Genomic DNA, 23727 nt, shown 5'->3' with positions numbered 1-23727 from the left:
GGGAGTTCTACTGAGAGCCTTTTTTATATTCCAAGAGTTTTATGTAGAACCTAGGGGATTTGACTGAGAATCCCTTTACATTCCAAGGGTTTTTGTAGAACCCAACCAGGGCGTTTTGCCGAAAACACTTTTATATCCCAAGGACTTTATCTAGAACCCACCCACAGGGTTCTGCTGAGAACTTTTTTTACAGTCCAAGGGTTTTATCTAAAATCCACCACGGTGGTTCTACAGCAAACCCTTTTATATTCCAGTGGTTCTATCTGGAACCCAGCCAGGGGGTTCTGCTCAAAACAATCTTATATTACCAGGGTTTTATTTAGAATCCAGCTAGGGGGTTCTACTGAGAACCTTTTTATATTTTATGATGAAAAAGTTCTTCAAGGATTTCAATGAACCTTGAGGAACTCTTTCTTCCAAACAGGGTTCGTTGGGTGAAAAGGGCTCTTAATCGAACCCTTAGTCTTACAAAGAGCCATTGACAAACTCTTCTGGCTCTCCAGAAGCAAACGGCTCTGGGTAGAACCTCAGCCCTTCAGGAAGAACCCTTGTGGAACCCTTATTTAAGAGTGTAGATACTGACATGAATGCACTGGGTCTAATGAGTAGCGATTAACAATGAAAAGATGACAGGGCAATCCCCCAGCAGGGCCGGCTTACAGTCAAGTAAATAAAGATAAGCAGTTGTAGATTTGTGATTCTTCACTCTGATGATGGAGAGCTTGTTTCATTTTTGTTTACAGAGGGGGAAACATGAGCTCGAGCGGCACCGTAATTCATCACACTCTGCCGGCTTCTGCATTTATCATCTCCGAGACCGGCTCACTTCCCATTTCCAGCGATTTGTTTTTGTAAAACAAAAGCTGCACTGATATGAAGTCCAGTTTCAACAAGAGCCAAGGCTACATTTTCCCCAGTGTTTTGAGACCTTGAGCTACTTTTTTAAAAAAACAAAAAGTTCTGTGACAATGGCTCGGACAAATTGGAAAATTAAGGCAGACAAATGTTTTCAACAGCTCACAGACTTTTCACTTTAAATAGCTTTATTTTTACAATACAGTACTTGTATTACTGACAGCTCCCCACTGCCTTATTAGGTTGTGCATGTTTTGTGTAAAATGAGTGAGCAACAACAACAATATTACCTACAGGGCTACTTAAATTAAAGGGACAGTTCAGATTTTTTGAAGTGGGGCTGTATGAGATATTTATCCATAGCAGGTGTATTCGCTACAGGAGATGTGGTCGATATGCCCCCACATGCAGATACACTGATGAGAAACCTGCATGGCATCAATATCCATTTAAGTGTACGCTATATTTAGAATTTTCATCGCTTTACTTTGCTGTCAGACAGACTTTTCTAACTGTAAACTGCTGTTATGTAAGCCAAATATGGCTCTTCCTCACTCAACCAGACTCCTTCAGTAAAAACAGTAATTTTACCTTGCAGAACACAGGCATTGCACTGCCTCGATTTGTTAGTTTGTGATTTGTGCGCCTTCGGTGTTTTAAATAGTTTAGATTCACCTAAGTCACACAATAACACAACCCAACCAACTGAGGCAGCAGAAGACCAGCAATCTGTGAGGTAAAATTACTGCAAATGGAGTCTGGTTGAGCAGGAGTTTTAAGGTTGACTGACAGCAAGGTGAAGCAGCAAAAAAAAAATATAGCATACACTTAAACTTTCTTTTAGGTGGCTAAAATAAGTTTTGCTGCTGACCTTGTCCACATGAGCACATTTCTTAGCTTGCTACACTGGGATACCTGCCGCTTCTCCAAACTGGAGGCGTGTCGACCACCAAATACTGCAGGTAATACACAGACTATGGATAAGTACCTCATACAACCCCACTAATCCGAACCATCCCTTTAATTAGTGTATGTTAAAATACACTGCAGCTACATTTAAATTGTGCACGTCCAGTTGGACTACAAACCGTTTTTACATACAGTATCTCTGCACAGAATTTACTAGTGCAACACAAGCAGAGAGTCTCAACACAGCATTAGTTCTCCTTTCTAACCGTCAGTCAGCAGCTGGTTACAGGCACATTCATGTCAACTTGAGGTATCTTATCTACGCCAATCATGTACTGACAAATGCACAGTGCAGCTCTAAAGAGCTGAAAACTATCTCTTGTAGGCCGTGTGACAGTCAGTCACTTCAATCTAGTTTGTGTTACACGATGTGAAGCACCAGATAGGTGTGTGTTTTTGGATGGTATATTTGTTGTACTGCTTTGATGAGTTACTTGAATTATCTCAATGCAGTACACTCTTCCTAGTGGAGGCAACTCTTGGAGATGGAGAGTTCTCTTGTTCTCAGTGCCTCTGGTCGAGGATCGTGTCCACAGCCTGGGCCAGGTTGTCCACAGTGCCGTCAGCCGTCACCGCTGGGTCCTTCTCGTCACTGGGCCTGAGGGAGGAGACGCAAAAGCACGCTCTTTACGACACGCTGCACAGGGAGAAACAGGAACAAACAGCCGTCTTGGTAAACAAGAAGGACTAGCAGTTTGATGCTATCAGCCGCATTAACAATACTCAATGTATAAACTGGAACAGAGCGGACACGATGGTCTGAGAGGATTCAGGAAAGGCAAAGCCTGAAGCAGAATTATTCCACAGGCCATGTCGTTTAAGCTTGAGGGGAAGCTTTTGGTAATAAACAGGGTCTGCATCATTTCAGAATGACTATCGGAGACCACAATCAACAGAAAAAAAATACAATTTTATATTTTTTAGTGTTTTGTTTTTGCTGTGTTGATATCTTCACACTTAAAGGTGTCCGTGCAGCTGCTTGCCAAAAGCCCCAGCAGGGTAGTGCATGTTTTCTGTCTCTATCACCAGCTGTCACACACTGTTCCAGACTTTTCTAATATATCTGAAGGCAACTAAAAACAGACCAACTGGGGATTTTAATGAGAACTGCTAATTCCAAAAAATCCAATTACTTAAAATAAAACCAAGAAAATAATTTGGTAACTTGATGCCAGTCAAACCTGGAGACCCAGAAAGGATGCAGTGTCAAGATACTGTTGAGAAAGTTTGTAAGAAAAAGAACAATATATTTCTGCATCATATTGATATTTACTGACACTTCTCCAAGCTTTACTTTTTTGCCATTCTAATGGATTCAGATGTTGATATAAATAAATAGTTAATGATTTTGGTGAAGCGCTGACTTTTCATCTAGCATCTCCTGATCTGGTAAAATATCTCAACATCTCCAGACAAACATTTTGTACAGACATTCATGGTTCCGAGATGATGTATCCTAACGGTTCTAGTGAATCCCTCTTCGTTTCTACTGCCATCATACAGCTGACATTTTTAAAGGACCAGTGTGTAGGATTTAGTGGCATGTCTTGGTGGGGTTGCAAATTGCAATCACCTCGTCTAACCCTCCCCTTCCAAACATGTAGGAGAACCTCCTGCGGCTGTGAAAAAGGCTCCATCTTAAGCCAGTGGTCTCCTGTAGAAATATGGTGGTGGAACATGGCAGCCTCAATGGAAGACAGGCCCAAGCCTTCTGTCCATTCTCAGGTAACAAAAACTCTACACTGAAGAAAACATGCTTGTGAATATTATATTCCATTTCTGCCATATTCTGTTGATAAGTTCCTGTAATCCTTACACACAGGAACTTTATGTTTTGAGTTAAAATGTCTCAAAAACTAGAGACATATTGCCATGAAATTTGGTACAGATATTCATATTCCCTTCTGGATAAATTGTAATTACTTTGGGATTCCCCTGATGTTTCATGTTATACCATCATCAGGTCAAAAAATTCAGTTTGTTTTTTTTGTTTTCAGGTTTTACACATAATACTAGCAACCAATATCAGCATGTTAGCACTGTCATTGTGCACGTTTCTTATCAAATATTGCGCAGTTTTACTTCTTCAGGCTTCTAAAAATTATTAAAATCTCAGAGATGAGAAAATTTTGCAGTAATACTTTATTTGAAGTGATGTGATCTGTCAAGACACCATCATAATTATATCATGACATCTGTCATGAACATGGTTATGGTAGAGGCCTTATGAATGTCTCATTAGGTCCATTAAAATCATTTTTAATTCCAAGTTGTCATTGTTTGAGATGTCTTTGTTATGACAGTTTGACATGAACCAAGACAAAAATGTCTATGATGACAACTTTGCATCAGACCTTATTTTTGTGTTTTGTATTATACTGTCATATGTGGTTGGATTTGACATTTTCTGTCATGAAACCATTTTTTTTCTAGACTTCAACAACAGGGACACATTTTGGACTCATTATAAAAGACAAAAAATAAAGTATTGCAAAATGTGCTCTTTGCTTTAACTGCTCACAGCTTGTAGACATACATCTGACGTGGGATAGCCAGCAGACATAGCTTATTCTTAAAGGGCCACAAGTCATCATGTGTACTATGTTACATCTGTTTATTGGGGATGGGTTATGAGATTGATTTATGTTTACAGTATGATGTAAACAGATAATGTATCAGGTCTATATCAAGTGAACTGTTGTGCTTCTACATCTGAATATTAAAAAAATTAATAGTGACAAACGTCACGGGCCTAAAACATCAAAACCACTGGTCAAGGCTGCCACGATATTTTTGTCTCAACCTGTTTTCCAAAATAGTTGAAATCTGTAACAGGCACAAGGCAGCCTTGCCTATCTCCCTCGTGGCTGCTGCCATTGTTTGGCTCAGGGCCCAGTGAAGGATGTAGATATGGCTGTTTAATCAGCTGGTAGGGGAAATGTGATCCATTTGGCGTGGCACCAGACTCAGGCCGGCATGCAGGACCCTTTTCCTCCCCTGTCACATCAAAAGACAGAGACGCCCCCTTCATTCATCCGCAGGACTGGCCAGGACTCCTGCTCATTTATGAAGTGGTGCCTATAGACCCCCCCCCACCCCCCCACTCCCCGGGCTGCCTTGACCAGGCTCTGTGAGCTGCCTCTGTTCCCCAGTCACGGGTTGAAGCTCCAGATGGGGAGGCTTTGTCTGGCCCTGGGTGTGCGGCACACACCACCATTAATCCTGCCCTCTGAGAGCTCGCAGAGGACCATGGCAAATATTTGTGAGCCGCCCAAGTGTAGCATCAGAAAGAAGAGGCCAGAGGGGGTGGCGGGGGTGAGGGGGGGTAGAAGAGAGGTGTTGAATACTGAGGCTGCGGTGAATACGGAGAAGCGGTGCCATGTGTTTACGCATGTCTGTCAGCCACCACAGTGCTTGGGTTATGTGAGCTGGTTTGCTAATGGTCCGGGTGTTATGTCTCCTGTGCTGGATTACTCCCACACCCCTTTCTGCCCGAGGACTGATTGAGTTCACACACGCACATACAGGCACGAACACACAAGCAACTTAGTCACATGGCTCTTATGTTTCAAGCAGTGAAGCCAACAGCATCGACCACACTGTCTCTCTCATGGCCTCCGCCTTTCAGATATGCATGCATGCATGTGCATGTGTATTCATTTTGCTGCTTTCCTCCCATTGCCATGAATAATGAAGGAGTAACCAGGTCAATGTGACCATGCAAAATTCAGCACAACGCAGCTAGTGTTACCAGTGAGGTAATCTGCGGCTCGCTGCGTGTCCTTCAGGTCAGAGCAATATCAATACACGTGAAGAGATAGGTTTGAGGTGGACACTGCACAGCCTTCACTCACGGATGAGATCAGCCATGAGGTAGGAGGTGGAAGGCAGCCAAGAATTTATTTCAACACAGCTGTCACGATGCTGAGAAACTTCACTAGAAAGTTGGTCAATCATCACAAGATTTGGGGCGTGTGGGCAAAGAACTAGAGAAGCTGAATTTTAGAGAAATTTGGGTAGTGGCGAAACAATTAGTTGACTCATGAATTTGCTATTTGACAGAAATAAACTGACAATGAGTTTGATTATTAATCCTTAAAGTAATTTATCATCCAAAATACAAATCATCCTCTTGTTCTAGCTTCACAAATGTGAAGATTTGCTGCTTTTTTGGCTTTAAAACATGGAAAATTCAATATATTTGGGTTTTAGACTGCTGATCAGACGAAACATACAATTTGAAGACATCACCTTGGGATCTGGGAACCTGCACATGGCTTTTTACACTACTTTTTTCTCATTTTATACACTAAATTTAAGAGTATTCAGAAAAAATATGACAGTTTAAACACTGATGAAAATGATCCCTAGGCAGAGCCCTAAACTGGGTTTCTGTAATACTATTAATCCTTTTAAGAAGGGCTGTCCAGGTTGATTGGCCACTGATCGTTATCGGCTTATATCCAGCAAAAACATCCAACCAGGACATTGGGATTAGTGCTTTCTAGTTGCTGATGATGAAAACTGATCAATGACGCAAAAAACGTAAGCCAATTGAAAGCTGAGTTGGTGGCACTGTCACTTGAAAGCTAACCTAAAGGAACACTTCACCTCCCAACAAACTTTGTATATCAGTTATTCACCCTGTGTTTGCTCTGATAATGTTACTGCATTTACGTTGTTCATACAAACTCAACACTTCCTGTATCTGTTTCGAATTCAAAGCCCTATAGTGTTGGAAGGGGAGGGTTAGATGAGGTGTTTGCACATGATTGGTGCATCCCTATTTTTAGCTGCTGTATTGTGATTTGGATTCCTGTAGGTTTTCACAGGACTCCACTCCTAAACTACATCCTTCTCTTTCCAAACGACAAATCACTGATTGTATCAGTCAACAAATAATCGAAATAGTTTTCTTCCACGTGTTTTAAAAACAGGTGCAAGCTGTACACACCTCGAATCCCCTCAAACAGCCGTGACATGACAGTGGATTAAACAGTTGTGCAAACTGGATACGAAAATATAGGTATCGTATGAGGCATATGCTGCTGAGGCAATATAAGATTATAGTGGCTTAGAGTGTCATATGGATAGAAATACAACATGGTGCTTGGGTCTATAAAACATGGAGATAGATTTTATAAGGACAGGCCGTGCCTCCATGAAATGAAAGTGGATACGAATGACTCATACTTTACAGAGAGTGCACCAGTGTGTGTGAAAGTCAGCTGTGGGAGAGATGAGGTATGATTCAGAAATAAAGGAAAAGGGTGGGTTGTCATTGTAGCCGACCATGGGGTGAAAGGCATGGCACTTTTTCCCACGGTTAATGCTTAACAAACAAGCACGTACACCGAGACACACACGCGTGCACAGGAGGAAGCAAAAGTGTCACATGTGCCCAATTTCGATTTACACCTCTCTCCTAACCTCTTCACCTTTGCTGAGTATGTCTTTCGCTTGACACAGTACAGATAAAGCAGATAAGGAAATACATGAGGGCAGAGATGAAAAGTTCAACCTGAGTCAACAATGCGTGACACTCAAAGCAATGTTTTGGTCTGACAACAGTGGCATACAGAGCAATTTTTGGGAAACTTGGCTGGAAACAGTTTGTGTTTCCCAACAGCTGTATTTCAACATACAGAACTATCTTGTTTTCAGGAAACTTTAAAGCTTTGAAATAACTTGCCTCATCATGAACTTACAACTTAGGATTACAAACACTTCTGCAGAGATAGTTCCCATGAGACTGGCACTAATATTTGTTAGTGATAAATGATGTCTGGCAATTAGCAGTGCGAGGATTCAAAGTAATAAGCAACACACAGCAGACAAGTAGAGGCCATATCAGCCCAAACTGCAGGTGCTTTTGTTAAAATAAAAGCGAAAGTATACAGCCACACTGACAAACTGCAATGAAAAAGGAACAGAGATTACATGCATTAGCTAACAAACAAGGATATGACACTGAAAACTGCAAACAGGCAACTTAAAACCTCTACAAATTCTGTGGGGACGTCCACGTCCCCGGCTGACATTACTCTCTCTCAGAGCCTGTGGCAGGATCAGTTTTAAAATGCAAATATACTGGCATCATATGAAACAAGGAGACCTAAGGAATGCATTGGTACAAACCTTGTCATGCTAGCTTGTTGGGAGGGCAGCTCTAAATTTAGTCAAAATTTTGACAATAAGGGGATCTCTGAGCGATCCCTGGAACAGAAGTGCTCACCATCCAATCACAGAAAAACTGCACTTCTTACAGAAATCTCCAAAACCCTAAAGTTTTTGATAACAAATCAGAGCATGAATTTTTCTATGGGTACATAGTAGGGAGGGGAAGGAACATGAATACAACCTAACATTCATTCAAATCATCTTAATACAGAATTCTTTAGGTTTAACATTTTGATGGTGTTATTTCCTCTGTGTAAAATCCTCTGCCATAAATGAATAAAAACTGGAACACCGACTGTTTTGTAATGTGTGTTGTCACCTGGCCGTGCAGCGAGGAATCACATTTATGAGGACTACGACAATGCTGAAAGGGAGAGACGCAACCTGCCAGCAAGTGACGGAAAAACACTGAAGCCAGTTCATTGTGTAGAGGTGTGTTTTTCATACCAGACTAGTGAAGGGACCGTCAGCCAAAACACTGCCTTTTTCTCACACTGAAGCAGACTATACTGTACAGCCATAACCCGAAGGGGAACACGGCCTGACGATAACTATAGCCTTTATGTTCAGCCAAGCCTTGTGGGTGACATAAGATACTAACACAAGACAAAGCTTCCTCCCCTCACCCTAAAGGGAGGAGGAGGTTTGTAGCCGCATGTGTTTTCAGCCGCTTGGTGACGTTGCAGGAGTCTTGGCCTTGAGGGCGAGAATGTGATCGCACTTTGACTGGCTCTGTTATAAATAAAAAGGTCAGGGGAGAGATGGATGGCGTATCAGGATCCTCAAAAAGGCGATGACTCCGGCCAGTTGAGATGTTCCAGCCTGGTTTTATCATCATCCACTTCTCCTGCTCCCTTTCCTCTTTTACCTGGTGTTTACAGAACCGCAACAAGACACTGATAGCTCCCTTGAAATAATACAGCTGCAACCGCTTATGAAAAACAGCTCAACTGAACTGGGGAAACCACCATGTTACGTGCATGTTATGGCAACAGAAATGACAGATGCTAAGCTGAAGCCTTCACATCCTCTGCTGACTTTGTGGCCACGCAGCAGCCGTTATCACTTCACTGTACAAAAGGGTGTAAAATGTTGAGTCATGATCAGCAAACAGCTGCGGTATGCTTTTCACACTTTACACATATTAACGGTTCTTTCCAATCGAGCAGGACACACAGGGGAATCCCTGATTGCAGCATAAAGAGGCACTTGATTTTTTTTCCATCCTTGAGCTTTCTGAAAACCTCCTGTGTGTTTGTGAGCGTATGTGAGAGAATCCTGCGCTGTCAAAACCACCCACTGGAAACTTTCTGTCCTTCCCGACCACAAACACACATCCGAGGCTGAACGAACAGGACGTAACACATAACCCTTCGCTTTCAATCTGAGAAACTAAAAGGGACGAGATGTCTTTGCAGGTTTTTATTTCCCGAACTACAAATCTTGCATACATAACAGTCCACATTTTCAAATGTCTGCTGTAATAGATTTGATCAGCCTTTAAAGCAACCTCTTGATCACCAGTTCTCAACGGCTTTATCAGATTAGAAGCAGAAGTGCCTCTTCATCTGCAACAACCGTGATGTTCCAAATATGTTCTTATGAATGGCTTATAAACTGGAAGCTAATTCACATCAATTGTGGATGTTGTCACAGTTATTTCTTTCATACTACTTACTTGTCCATGGTTTGCCATGACTAACTGTATTTGTACTTCTATTTGGAGTGGCAGAAGCTGGATGTCAAAGGTAATTTATCCATTACTTTTACTTACGTTAACTATTTTAACTGTTTATCTTACTCTTAGCTAACTATTTCATCTCTTTATTCATTACTTTCTGCTCTTTTGTTTCCTGTTTTGTTCATTTATTAAATAACTGCTGAAGTATGTCTCTTTGTGATTTTGGCTGGGAAAATGTAAACACAGACTCATTTAATTTGATTTCAAATAGAATGTGTTCTAGTAGCAAGAACTAAGAATAATGGTCTCGTTTGCTTATGTAGGTCATATAGAGGCATCAGTAATAAATGAAGACCGTTTCAAAGCCAGTTAAAACTCCTTGTAGCAGCTTTAAACTATTTCAATTCCTTATTCATTGCCTACTGCTATTTTAGTGTATTTGTTATACTTTTAGTTAACAATGTTATTTGTTTATTCATTACTAAGGCTGGACAGTATATTGATATTATATCCAGATCGAGATATGTGACTATATATATATATATATATTGTCATTATATGGTGATATGGCCTAAGTGTTGTCTTTTCCTGGTTTGAAAAGTTGCATTACAGTAAAGTAATGATGTTCTTGGCCCCCTTTGGCCACCAAATTTTATCCCCACATTATATATTATATATCCCCAACACAATGTTACACTTCCACAAACATCCCGATTCTTTTATGCCTTTTGGTTCAACAGTCTACAAAACCAATGAACAGTACTCATTGCTGGCTACCTACCGATATGTCAGGGCCACTGATGTCTTTTTGAAGGCTTGAGTAGCTTTACTATAAACACAAAAGGCGGGCTAGTAGCCAGAATATGACACACATGGTGATGTATTGCAGCATGTGCAGCTAGTTGCCTCAACTAGCTGAGAAGTCTAACTTGTTTTTCATTGGAAGGAGGGAAAGTGGACAACACAAGTAAGGCTGCATTAAGTTGCATTAATTCATCTTTTCTCGATTGTTTTTACATAAACTTACATTTTGGCCACAAAAAAATATATTTTGGCCACCAAAGCTATACTTTTGGTGGCCCGTGGGGCCAGTGCACAAATATATTTGTGTCTATTTCTGCACATTGCCCAGCCCTGTTCATTACCCATAGCTAACGTGTGGATTACCGATATACATTGAAAGGTCTAAGACTGTTAAACTTTTGACCACAAACATGTAGGTGTGGCCTGTTGTTCTTGTGACCACACCCAACTGTGATGTATATCACAGGGTGTGGAGAGCATGTTGTTAAAACAAGCTGGCGATGCAAGCAAAATTATTAGCTGCTACTAGCATAACACACCTGAATCTGATGACTGATCGACTGACGGCGCTCATGCAGGCACCAGATTTGGGTAAGTAATGAAGAATGGAGTAAAAAAAAAAAAGACAATATCTCTGGTTCTGCTGCATCGATTTTGTTCCTTTTTTCAGCTGTTCCATTTTGAGTCACACACTATTATAGGAGTGCAATACTTTTTTAAAGGTCTTGTGGTAAACTAAACATTGCACAACATCCTCTAGGTGCCACATACATCAGTGGTAAAAAATTGAAAGTTACTATTCCACTATGAAGAAGTCACCATAGAGCTTTAGACAGTTTCCCCTTATATTAATGTCTATTTATTTGACCAAACTCTGACAAAAGTAAACTCCCTTTATCATTTCACAGCTGTCCTGTCGGTATTGTGCTCAATATGCAGAGCTTCATGTGACCCAGATCTAACCACACTCTTTTCATCAGCGTGATATTATTAGCTGTAACGCTGATGACTTGCTGAGCCTTCATCTGTGTGTGTGAATATCTGCATCTCACTGTGTAGGAGGGTTTTGTTAGTGGTAAGGGACTGCTGAGTCACCTGCTTCTGCTTCAGCAAATGCAAACACACATGTGCAACAGCACAAACACACATACACACAAACCATTAGGAGAAAAAATGGCTCCAGCAGAAACCAGGCAAAGGCCCAAACCCCCCCAGCCAAGCAGGCTGTCTATTGGTAATTGCAAGAGGGATTGGATCCCCATTGAAACGACTAAGAGCCTGTGTTCATGTATTTAAGAGGCAGTGCTATGTTTCAGCCTGCCATCTGTGGGCTTTAGCTCTCCGATTCTCTCCCACTCTCACTCCTTTTCTTTCTTTCTCTCTCTCTCTCTCTCTCTCTCAGGGGTGGAAAAGTACCGTCGAGGGGCTCAGTGGCCAAGGCCCGGCCGGCTCCTTTGTCTCGCCGTGGGAGTCTAGTCTCACTGTGAAAAAAGCTCTGGTTAATTATTAATATCTCATTGACTTATAACGCACGGCAGGCTTTAGAGGAGCCTGCAGGCAGAGGAAGCTGTCACTCCGGGGTGGTGAGCGATGGTAGGCCAGACTCGGGCACCCAGTGGAGTGTCATGAAGCTCTTTAACCTCTTTGTACAGCTACTGCCACATCCATCTTGAATATGTGGTATCCTGTTATGTTCTGATCTTATGTCTGATTTAAATAAACTTCAAAACATAGTCTGAATGTAAGAGAACAAGATGCTGTAGAGTTCTACTCTCTTTTTAGCTTTGTAGTACTTTTCTCAGATTTATAACTGGGTAATGTGTGGTCACAGTAACGTCATTATCTGTTACAGTGGGTATTCTTGTACTCCATTCCTTATCTCTGGAGGGCTTGCAGGCATTGACATTGTTTAGGGGTGAAAAAAGTGACAAGGATGTGTGAGCCGAGAAAAACAAGGACCCTCTGGGGGGGTCAGGGGTATGCTCTCCCCGCAGATTTTTTTAATTACTGCAAAATGCTAATTTCTCATGACTTTTCGGATTCACAAGCACCCTCTCTCACCTGAACAATAATAGTTCAGTCTCTCTTGCACACCTTCAACTTCTCTCACACGCACAATTATAAACTGGTCTTTCCTGCACACTTTCAGCCTTTCTTGCAAGCACAATAATAACTCGGTTTTTCGCTCGCACCTTCAACTCATCTCACGTGGTCTTTCTTTCTTGGCACGTCTACAGTCTTTCAACATCTCGTATAATAATACTGTTGCAATTTTGTTTTGGCTTTTCCCACACAGCAGGTCACAGAGCAGTGGTCTAGGCTCACGCTGCACTGTGACTAGCAGCAAATTGATCATCTGATTATCTCTACAGGTGGCTCCTCCCTTTTGCTGACAGCTGATGCACGCACATCCAAATGCACATCTGCAGCATTAGATGTTGACACTCTGTTGTCTTTGGGGAAGTTGCTTTGAAATTGTTTCTCACCGGATCTGCATGAATCACATATGTGACCTATTTTGGATTCAAAATGGCAAATTTTGTTTTGTTTTGTTTTGTTTTTTATTTTGTCAAGTTTGCCTGTCTGGCTTGAAAGATGTTGCAGCATTTGTCATTGTAAATGAGAACAATCTTAATGAACCTGGGTTCAAGGGAGTTTCAATGGATTTTAACTATGACCCAGTTAGGAAATCGAGTTTTATAAGTCCAATTTTCCCAACCACTACAGCAGCTTACTACAGCTTCTCCAGTGTCCACTTGCATGCTAGGTCAATTCCAAATACTGCAAAATATCACTATTACAATTTGGTGTTTACCTTTGCATGTAATTGTGTTTGCTTACATTCATTGCAAACAATAACCCTTAATTGCAAACCATGCTAGCAACACAGTAAATGGCTAAATATGGCTGTGTACATAGCCATACTTGTGTTTACCCACATTTGGCTAAATATGGCTGTGTTTAACCATATTTTGGCAAGGTACTTGGAATATATTGAGCATATAAATGGACAGTAGAAAAGTGGATTATGTTGCAGTAGTTGTTTCAGAAGTTACTATGCATATTTTGGACTCTCAGCCATGTGTCTTAGATACCACTGGAATCCACTGCAACTGTTTTGAATCCATCAATCCATTGTGAGTCCTCTGTGAGCAAGAAGTGAATGTTAGATACTCAAAACTCATGTTGTCAGTGGAATATTATATTGGAAGCACAGGAATATGAGTGTAAATATTAAGAACAGAGAGACAAAGGGAAAAAAGACAGAGCAGCTTTGGGTCTCAAGCCAACAACAGAGTGCTGTCTGGATGAGGAAATCATTCCCAGAATTGATTGTGTTTACATTCCCGATGCCAATCCATGAGAATGGGATGAAAACATAGCTTAGCCTCTAAGTTAATTAGGGGGACTGTATAGAACTGAAGTAAATGCTGCCTTTAACGCAAACCCGATAATCCATTATGGTGTGGAGAAAGTAAGAAGGCACAAATTCTAAATTCTAACACCCGTATGCATTTACAAAGTTTATTTATTTCTGAGAATTTTAATTGCTGTTATCCTGAGGCACCGCAAAGGATGTTGAAAAGAACAACCCACCCACCTCTGGACAAGAAAGGATAAGGTGGGAGCATGCAGCCAGGAAAGAGATCCAACCAACAAAAGCCAGCTTTCATGTGTTATCTGTTAAAAAGGAGGGAAATCCAGCAGTGGAAATAGAAACCTTATGCAACATGTATTTTCCTATTTTGCCATGCAAAATATCCTGCCAGTGGCCCTGCTGCAAGAGGCTGGTCAGAGATAAGTGGACGCACTGAAACGAGGGTTGATACAAGAATGACTGAAACCTATTCGACAATATGACAATATGAGATACATGGATTTATATAACAGGTTTTTTGGCTTGTCCCCCATAGGAGAACCCTTTTTGGTTCCTGTTATAACCTTTTATATGGTTCTATTTGGAACCTTTTTCAGAGAGTCCTACCTAGAACCCAACATAAAGGGTTATTCCAAGAAGCATTTGTGAAAACTGTCACCCAGAACCCCTTCTGAGTGGTTCTACAGGAAACCTTTCTATGCTGTAATGGGTTCACCCAGGACCCTTTCTGGAGGTTCTATCCAGAACATTTCCACCTTCTAAGAGTGCCAACAAGAACCCACCCAGTTGGTTATATCGAGTACCTCTTTATATTCCATGGAATTTATCTAGAACCCACTCAGGGGTATGTCTTGATAACTTTTTTATATTTTAATGGTTTTATCTAGAACTCACCCATGGGGTTCTACTGGGAACCTTTTTATATCCCCAGGGGTTTCTCTAGAAAACAATCAGGGGATTCTTCAGAGAATCTTTTTATATTCTTGTAGAAGAATTCCTATGTTCTTCTATGGTGCTTTGAATGAAAATGGTTTATGTTAGAACCCTTAGTCTTACAGAGAAACCCTTCCTCCAAAAAAAAAGGTTCTTCAAAAACAAATCTGGGTAGAACCTCAGCCCTTCAAGAAGTACTCCTCTGGAACCCTTAATTCTACAAGTGTACATACATGATTATTTATATATTGTCTCTGTTGCTGTGGGACTTCAGTGTTTTACCATGAGAACAGAAACAAACCAAACACTGTTGATTCATTCTGCCTGTTTGCCACAGAACAAACAAAACCCAACGGGTCACAGTGCTCTTGATTTCAGTTCCTCTGATGATCCGGTGGGACCTGAACACAAAAGAGCACCCCTGCAGATTCTGCACCAGTTCAAAGGCCATATTGTGCACATCGTATGATTCACTGACTCGGAGTAAAGGGTCTCTGTGGTGGTGCAGAGGCAAACGGACCTCAATGACACATTAAGAAATACTGTAGCTGACAAGCTTTTAATCTCACAGCCCACAGCCTCAGTGGAGAAGAGTGAAATGAGATAACATTGCTTCCTCCCCACACAGACCAAACTAATGTGCTAACTGAGGTTAACAGGATGGGGCGTGGGACTGCGCTGTTGTGGTAGACATTATAAAATGCCAGTGCTCTCATCTATTAAGAAAAATGTTTCACAAAGGTCAAGACGGAGCAACAGCACAGAGAAAGTGCAACTCAAGCATAACCTGTTCAGACACACTAAATCCAGTTCTACAAAAGTGTGATCCAAAAAGACGATTAAAGGCATCATCACGGGTGAAAGGAGATTTCATAATCGTGTCGGTACAAACAAAGCCTTGAAATATGGTAGGTCACATACGTTACAGACGATCACTCCCTGTCTGACGGGCACACACTTGAAACCATGTGCATTATCATAGCGACTGAGGCTATAGGACACCAGCGGAGGACTGAAAGATAAGCTAGGCTGAAATACAGTATGTACCTGAGAGCCATCCCAGGGGCAGCGCTCAGTTTATAAAGGAGATTAGGCTGCAACCACAGCCATGCACAGTCGCCCTGTCAAGGTTCAGTGTCACAGATCTGCAGAGGACAAAGCCCATCCATAAACCTAACACTGCTGCGCTGCGTTCAGTCTAGTGTCTGTTTGATTCACAGGAAAGGAGATCTGATAGGCTGTTTATGTCAGAGAGAGAGAGCATCACCTTTCTGTAGACACACATATAATACAGTGAAATGTTCACACTTTTCCATGAACCCTTTCACTCAGTCAATCATTCAACCAGTGTATTTATTCAGGGCGGAGAATTGTTAACTCTCTTTTGCATAAGCGCCCTGTGTACACAGAACAATAAAAACGGACTTATTACATGTTTCAAATAGTGTTAGTACAAACAAGATAAGGTAACTAAGACTAAAACATACAAAGCAGAAACTGCACTGAAAACAGACACAGCTATAAATAAGTTAATGCAAGTCCAGAGTAACACTTATGGGGCCTTATTGGCAGAATATGGCAGAAATGGAATATAATAATCAAAAATATGTAATAAAGCCCAGAATGGGCAAACCAACCTCTGCCTCCAGATAAGTCTAGGGTTACCCCAGTCAAGTTTTTTTTGCCACTGATGATGACCCCCGAATGCAGATCATCTTTGAGCCATATTCACAGATACCGTTACTAAGATGAACCGGACCGGTAATACCAAATTTTACCACTAGGTGTCGCAGGTTTTTCTTGGCTGCTCTCACTCTTTCAAACATTTCATATTAAAAGCCTTGCTGAGAAATTGAAAGGATTTTGGCCACTGAAATGCTAGAGGGCTTTTAACTGAAATGGATACATGAAGTGCTGAGTTCGTATAAACACTGTCATGCAGTATTATTAACAGGGCAAATGGGAATGGATCAAAACAAGGCTTTCTTACTTCTGCTACAAACTAGCTAGCTGACTACCTCACTAACATGACAAACAGATGTGATAAGCATGAGTGACTGTAATTATTTAGCTTTAGTTAACAATTAAACAACAAGTGTAGTACTAGTTTGTCTTCAGGGCTTTTTGCCAGGAGTATTTAAGTATTTAGTGTACAACTAGCAAAATAAGACTTCATATCATACTATGTGAACTGTGTGAGTTTTTAAATGGATGTTTTGATATAGTTATATTAAAAATGGGAGTGGCATTTACTTCAAGAATTCTGGATAGCACGTCTTAGATTTCTTCTATGATTATGTGGAGGCAACACAAGGCAACATGGGGTGAGTAACTGATGTACAAATCATTTCTTTTTAAATAATGAGCACAATGACACCCATAATTTCTCCTACCCACTCTGCATCTTCACCACTAGATGCCACTAAATCCTACACACTGGTCCTATAATTGCAAAATATCTGCACTATATTCTAGATATATCACCATCACCATCATGGATTGCCATACGGAGCAGTACAATTTAAGTTTGTTTTTTTTTTGCTAGATTCAGTTTTGAAATTAATAACCTCCAGAGACAGTCTATGTTCAGATCCTCTGCTGTGTAAGTTACATTAAACCAACAATGTGTAATACATCTTGGTAACATTTGAATCCCGGCAAATGATTCATATGCAGACTTAAGAAGCATAAATTCGAGCGTGAGGCCACTTTAGCAGTCAGATTACAATTTAACTTGTGACTATATCTTTTTTTAACATGATATTATTCTAGTGATTAAAAATGTATGACACTGTCCTGAACACTGTGTTGTATTAGGCTGACAGCAAAGTTCTTTCCACCGTGGGAGCTTTACCTCACTCCTACAATCTGTTTGCTCATGCTGATGGCCCATTTACTTTCCTAATGAGCAGTCCTTCCTTCTATTCACCGCACTGATAATGGCTTTATTTGCATGACTTCATTACAAGGACCAGTGGAAATCTGTTCTGGATATCCCCCACTAATCACAGGTTATGTGCCACTCGACCAGTCGGCTCAGTCTGGGCTGCTTGGAGGGACAAACTCGGCCCGAGCTGGACACCGACGGCTTCTCCAGGCCTGATCTGAAGTGGATCAATCAGCACACTTTTGTAGTTTACTGGTGCCACGAGACGTTAAGAGTGCAGCTTGTCTTAAGTTGTTAAAACCTCCTCTCACAAACATCAGCTGCACCATCCAATATCACCGCCTGATGTCTATAAAGAAGACTTAATAGGTCACATTAGATGATTCACAATGGTATTAAACCACATCTATCTGACGCTCATTTTACATCTGTCTCCGACCTGCTGGTTCTAATGATGCTGATTACAGGAGTAGCAGTTACAGTGATAGCCATGAATATTTGCATAGAGACCATCTGGTGAGAGCTGAGTGTTCTAACTGGTGTTTTTCTGTGCACAATACTGCATGTGTGCATATGTGTGTTTTTGCATGAGTATAACAGCTTCATTGATAAGGTGTGTGCTAACCCCTATAGCTTATACCGCATGTCACACAGTTCACAGCAGTCATGATATGAAAAAAGGGCACTAAAAGTACGTAACCATGGAACCATGGAAGTGGCATCATGTGACTGTAATGCACGTTATGCTCCAGAAAATAAAATTACTGGCAGGATGAAAAATGGGCAGAAAACACTTGTGTGCATGCACACATTGATCATTCATATAATGAACAATTCTTTATTTGCCATAAAAAATGTCTGGTGTTTAGAAACATACAAAGAAATGTGTCATGCTTAGCAAATTATGTGGTGGAGATTCAGAAATAGAATGGTAGTTAAGGTCAAAACATGACATGATGGCACATTAGCTGCTTTTAAAAACAAAACATGGCCATCTGTATTTCAAGTGAGCCTCCTCTGTGAAATTTAAAGTCAGCGATGTGACTGTAAATACACCACTGCTGGCAGTTACAGTTGACGAAAAGCCAATAAACACTAATACAATCAATTCATGCAATAAAAAAAACATCAAACAAACAGTTGGTCTTTGAGATTAAAGCAAAAATGTTGAGAATTAAGTTGAAATACCACTCAAACTGTATTCTACAGTTCACCTTTCTTCTGAAAATGAAAATCCTCTCCCTCTTAATGACAGCTGACTTTATTCTCGATAAAAAATCCTCCTTGTTTTTTGTCCCTTATGCCTGGCATTAATGCTCTTCCACAGTGCAACCCACCCACAGCACAGAAGAAAATACTGAAGGAAAACTAATCTGCATGGCAATCACATGGCTACTAACCCCCCTGTAATGCTCACTTCCTGCTAGCGTCCCTCAGTGACGGCCGCAGACTGAAAGGGCACGAACCAGGGTGCGGTTTCGGCAAACTGGTCCATAGTTTTCTATCATCAGGGACTTGGTCTCTCTGGAGACGTTCAATCTGGCTTGGCCTGCTTGGAAAACAGTTTCCCAACACTCACATTAGCAGTCAAGCGTTGGCCACAGGGAGAGGTTTACAATGTAAACCATTCTGAAGATCGCTGCTGCTGTGTGAAAATGTTTGCTGTGCACTCTGCCAGATTCCAACGGGAATCCAGTAAGGGTTTCCTCTAACTCTCTGGCCCTCGTTCAGCATACCTATCAATACTGTGTTAGTATCTGACACATCACTACACTGTTTTCTCCTCAGCACAATTACAAATGTCAATACTGAGGGAGTATGTTTAAATCAAAACCCTGACGTCCAACTTCTTTTATTCTAACAGATACACAGAGAGACAGACAGCATGCAAAGACCAGAAGGTTCAGAAACTGACGTGTCGGCTAGCTGGAGCAATTAAACTGGTGAACAAACAGTGCATGAAGGAACAGCACGATGTGAAGCTTTCATGAAGCCTCAAAGCTGCCAAGTTCTGTGCTGGTGCAGTTCCTTGAAGATAAGAGAACAGAAACAAGAGCGCGGGACCAGTCGAGGCCACAGACCGAGGGAGGTGACTATCGAAAAAGACAACATACAAGATCAAGCCGCAGGACAGAGAAAACAAGGACGTCATACTCATAATCTGACTGCTCTGTCAGTATCAGAACAGTTTCACCATGAAAATGGAGAAGTTCTACCCAGGGTTGGGTATCACATTACATTGTCTGACACTGATGCCAAGCTGACACCTTTTCTCAGTTTTTTCTTTCCAAAATCAGTCAAAACTCCCCACTCTTTGAAAAAAATTAAAAAACAAAAAATCTGAACTCTGCTGCACAATTAATCGTAATATTATCAAGATCACAATATGGCCAAATACAGTATACAAATTGCACAAATCACAATTTTTTGAAAAAAGGAAAAGGAAAATGAGTGAGGTACCGTACCTTAGTGGTGCATGGATACCCTGGCCTAAAAATCTTCATGAACAAAACATTTTTATGTGGTACACGTGGTTTCTTTTTCATTAAATCGCAAATCCATTACTTTTTTATGTCGTGCAGCCCTAATCTGCACTAATCAATAATATGTATTAACAACATTTCAAATGGCTACATTTAATCTGAAAAGGGTTAGTGACGCAGCCACAGAGGGAGATTGCCCAGTACCAAATGGCAGACAAAGTTAGCGACTAGCTGCTTGTGGAACGTTTAGCTGATAAATTGCCGGATATTTCCCTCAAGAGTTGATGGAGACCAAATCAGAGCTAAAAGGAGGGTGAAAATTGGACTTCAATTCGCCAGGTGTCCAGAAACACGACACAGAATTAATACTAACGTTGCTTGACTGCTGGGTGCGTAAATGGGAAACTGTTTGCCGACACGCTCAACATATCAACTTTACGAGGTGTTTACAGCTTGTTCCACTGCTCCCAAGAGGCCAAAAATCAATTAATAAAGCTTTAATAGACATTTTTCTACAGAAAGTAGACAGCAGAGCTTTATCAAAATTATCAACAACTGACGAAGCATTTGGTAAGGAGTTTCAATGGGCAACAGTTTTAGATATCCTATGGAATGGACAGAATTCAGTATTAATGTAGTGGGATTTGATTTACAGCTTTAATGTTGTGATTAAAATAACATAACTGAGAGCTGAAAGCCTGAGCAGGGGGTGGACTAGACCGCAGTATCTGCAGATTGTTCCCATGCAGCTGATTAACATCAGCAGTCAGATCTCCATACTCCCAGTCTAATTTCAAACCACTTTTTTTGGTGTAGGCCCCTCTTTTTCAAACCTGTTCTACATTAAAGAGCAAAGGGCTCTCTGGCTCCCCCGAGGGAAGTGCGCTAACTTTCACTCATTATTTAAGAACAAGGGAGAGTTCACTGCCAGCAGAGCACTTCCCTATTACAATTACCCCTATATTACGCCTATAGGCTCAGCAGCCATTACTGGTACGCGCTGTCACTTCGCTCAGCCTCTGCTCTTGAATTTAATCTGCAGGAGCCATCGCAATAACATAACAAGCACTTTCATGTACTGCGCCGTCATGAAAAAATACAGTGAGCTTGTCCAGTATATGTGAAACACTGTTCCTGTGCATGACTAGAATAACGTGCATTCATTGCATTTAGCTTTTTCTAACAGAATTAAGACCATCTGACTAGGTGAGGACTTTTTTTTCCTTCAGCAAACTACATACAGGTATCCAACAAGTTGATGAATTCACTTTGAAGATTTACCTTGAATCATCTTTTTTAATAAGAGCTTATTGCAGAGACACTAAGAAAACAGACACAAAAAAGTCTGAGCATCTGACAGATCTAAATTAGGCTTAAAGAATTTCAGGTCTCATGCTGTCCTCCCTGACTAACAGTATGTCAAAAGCTTTTTAAAATAAGCTGATATGATTAGATTTGTCTGTGATTTGTATCTTTTTCCCTTCCTGTCTTGTCACTGGGCCTGGGGTATTTGAAGCAGTCTTTTCTCCAAGCCTGAGGCCTGTGCAGCATCTGGTTGACTTGGAAACAGCTGTGTTTTCACAGATCTGACTGAGGGTTTATAGCTGCTCCCAGCAAGCCTGGGTTCACTGCGCCTGTTTGGCTAAAAAATGTTAAATCTCACGTCCTCTCCTCTCTCGCAGTCCCACGGAAAAACTGTCGCTGCTTCTCTTCTTGTTCTCAGGGAATGTTTACAGTCTAGAGAAAGATCTGGGATATTAAGAGGTGTCTATGCTGAATGAATAAACGAAAGCTCACTTTAGGGCCATGAATCCTAATTTAAAGCACACATATTTTACTTCCTTTTACCGGCCATGTTTCCGACACACAAATACAAGTGTGTTCTGTTACTCCGCACAAATACTATGCACGAGTTATTCAAAGCAGGTAATGCAGCAATAAATTCAAAACATAACAGCCTCTTCAACCAGCATCCGATATAAAAGGCTAGTTTTTGTACAAGTTTGTTATCTTGTGCTGCAATATGACTGACTAAGATTGACTAAGACATATCAACTAAGATTAATTTAATTTAAATTCTAATCAAAGTTTAGCAAAATTAGGTTTAAAAATCCAAATTTAAAATTAAGCAGAGCTCTGTGGCACTATTTAAATAGTTCAATTAATATGGATATGTTTGCTTACCCAAATTAATATGGATCTAAGTATATAATTTATTTACTAGCCACGAAAGTTTACAAAATGTTACACTGTTTGAATGCTAGCTTGACAATAAACAAAACAGTACTGTTTGCTAACAACAAAACATTACATTGGTTGTTAGCAAGCTAAAAAGTTAATTAGCCTAGTTAGCAAACTTCAAAACTGCAAATTTCTCCTCCTCTGGGAAACACTTTTTGGTCAAATTAATGGAGCAATATGGGCAAATATTAGAGGATTAAAAAAAAACTGATAAGAGCACAGTAAGGAAAAAGAGACGCCTGGCAGCAACAGACAGACTTTTAACAGATCAACTGGAGTGAAAAAAAAAGAAGAGAGACATAAAACTTAACAGGGTTGAATCTGGTCTTTGACTTTCTTGATTATTTTACACAATCCAGCTCACACAAGGAAGCCATTTTTAAAGTTAAATGGCCTCAAGTAAGTTTTAAGTAAGTAGTGGATCACATTTTTGGAGTTTAAAGTTATGGCACAACAGAAATAAATTTAAACTAGGTTTGGAGTAAAAACTGAACTATGGTTTAAAGAGAGGCTTAAATGGAATCTTGCTTCATTTTAAGCTAGTTTTAAAGTTTGCAGCAATACAATTTAAATGATTTAATTGGGTTTAGAAATTATTCCTTGTTGGTGCAACCCAACCCATGAGTAAGACACTTACAGATGGACAAAAAGTGACAACGGATAACAGAACTCGAAATAGCATTTTGACCCTGATACACACTACATTCATTTTCCTGTGCCGGTCTGAAAACATTATTTAACCACTTATGTAATAACTTGCTGTATTGCACGTGTTTCCCCATATAAACTCCATTTATCACCAATCAGTCCATAAATCTAGACCACCAAAGCTGAAACACAACACGTCATGTAACACAATACTGATTCCACATATGTTCCTGGGCGGGAAACAGCCCATTTATTTTAACCAGTCGCTCTCTCGTCAAAAAAAAAAACCCTGGATGAGCAATGACGTGATTTAATCTGGTTTTTCCTGTGTCGAGTATATGAGACACTGTTCAGAGAGCTGCTGGGGGAAGATTGTGGAGTCACACCATGCAGATATTTCAGGAGGAGTTCAGTCTTCTATACAGAAACACTGTAAGCTTCTGAACTCACATACCGGCACAGATATCTACACCTTACACAAGCATGCATGTACACAAATGTTGAAACACACACACACACACACTCACACTCACGTCATGCACACAAGAATAACTCTGCGCAGACAGAGGACAGGTTTTACAGTGAGTGACTGTGCTCTTAGTGCAGGATTAGAGCTGACTGATGCTCAAGCAGATTACTCAGCGTTCTCGGGTCACATGACCCGAGA

The 23727-nt window shown here is 40.8% G+C and overlaps 1 protein-coding gene across 1 annotated transcript in view; it reads right to left on the bottom strand.

The window, feature by feature from the left end:
* Positions 1 to 1025: 1025 nt before the first annotated feature.
* The window catches only part of lhpp (phospholysine phosphohistidine inorganic pyrophosphate phosphatase), a 32474-nt gene continuing 9772 nt past the window's right edge, over positions 1026 to 23727 (bottom strand). The window contains exon 7 of the mRNA XM_084740401.1: positions 1026 to 2422. Coding sequence (XP_084596527.1) covers positions 2329 to 2422 — 94 coding nt within the window. The 3' untranslated portion in view covers positions 1026 to 2328. The remainder of the gene's footprint in view (positions 2423 to 23727) is intronic.

The sequence above is a fragment of the Lutjanus erythropterus genome, chromosome 17, assembly GCF_056507025.1.
Source record: "Lutjanus erythropterus isolate fLutEry1 chromosome 17, fLutEry1.hap2, whole genome shotgun sequence".
In the NCBI taxonomy this organism is placed as follows: domain Eukaryota; kingdom Metazoa; phylum Chordata; class Actinopteri; order Lutjaniformes; family Lutjanidae; genus Lutjanus; species Lutjanus erythropterus.
The sequence above is the reverse complement of the archived record's forward strand: the minus strand, read 5'-3'. Positions and strand labels throughout refer to the sequence as shown.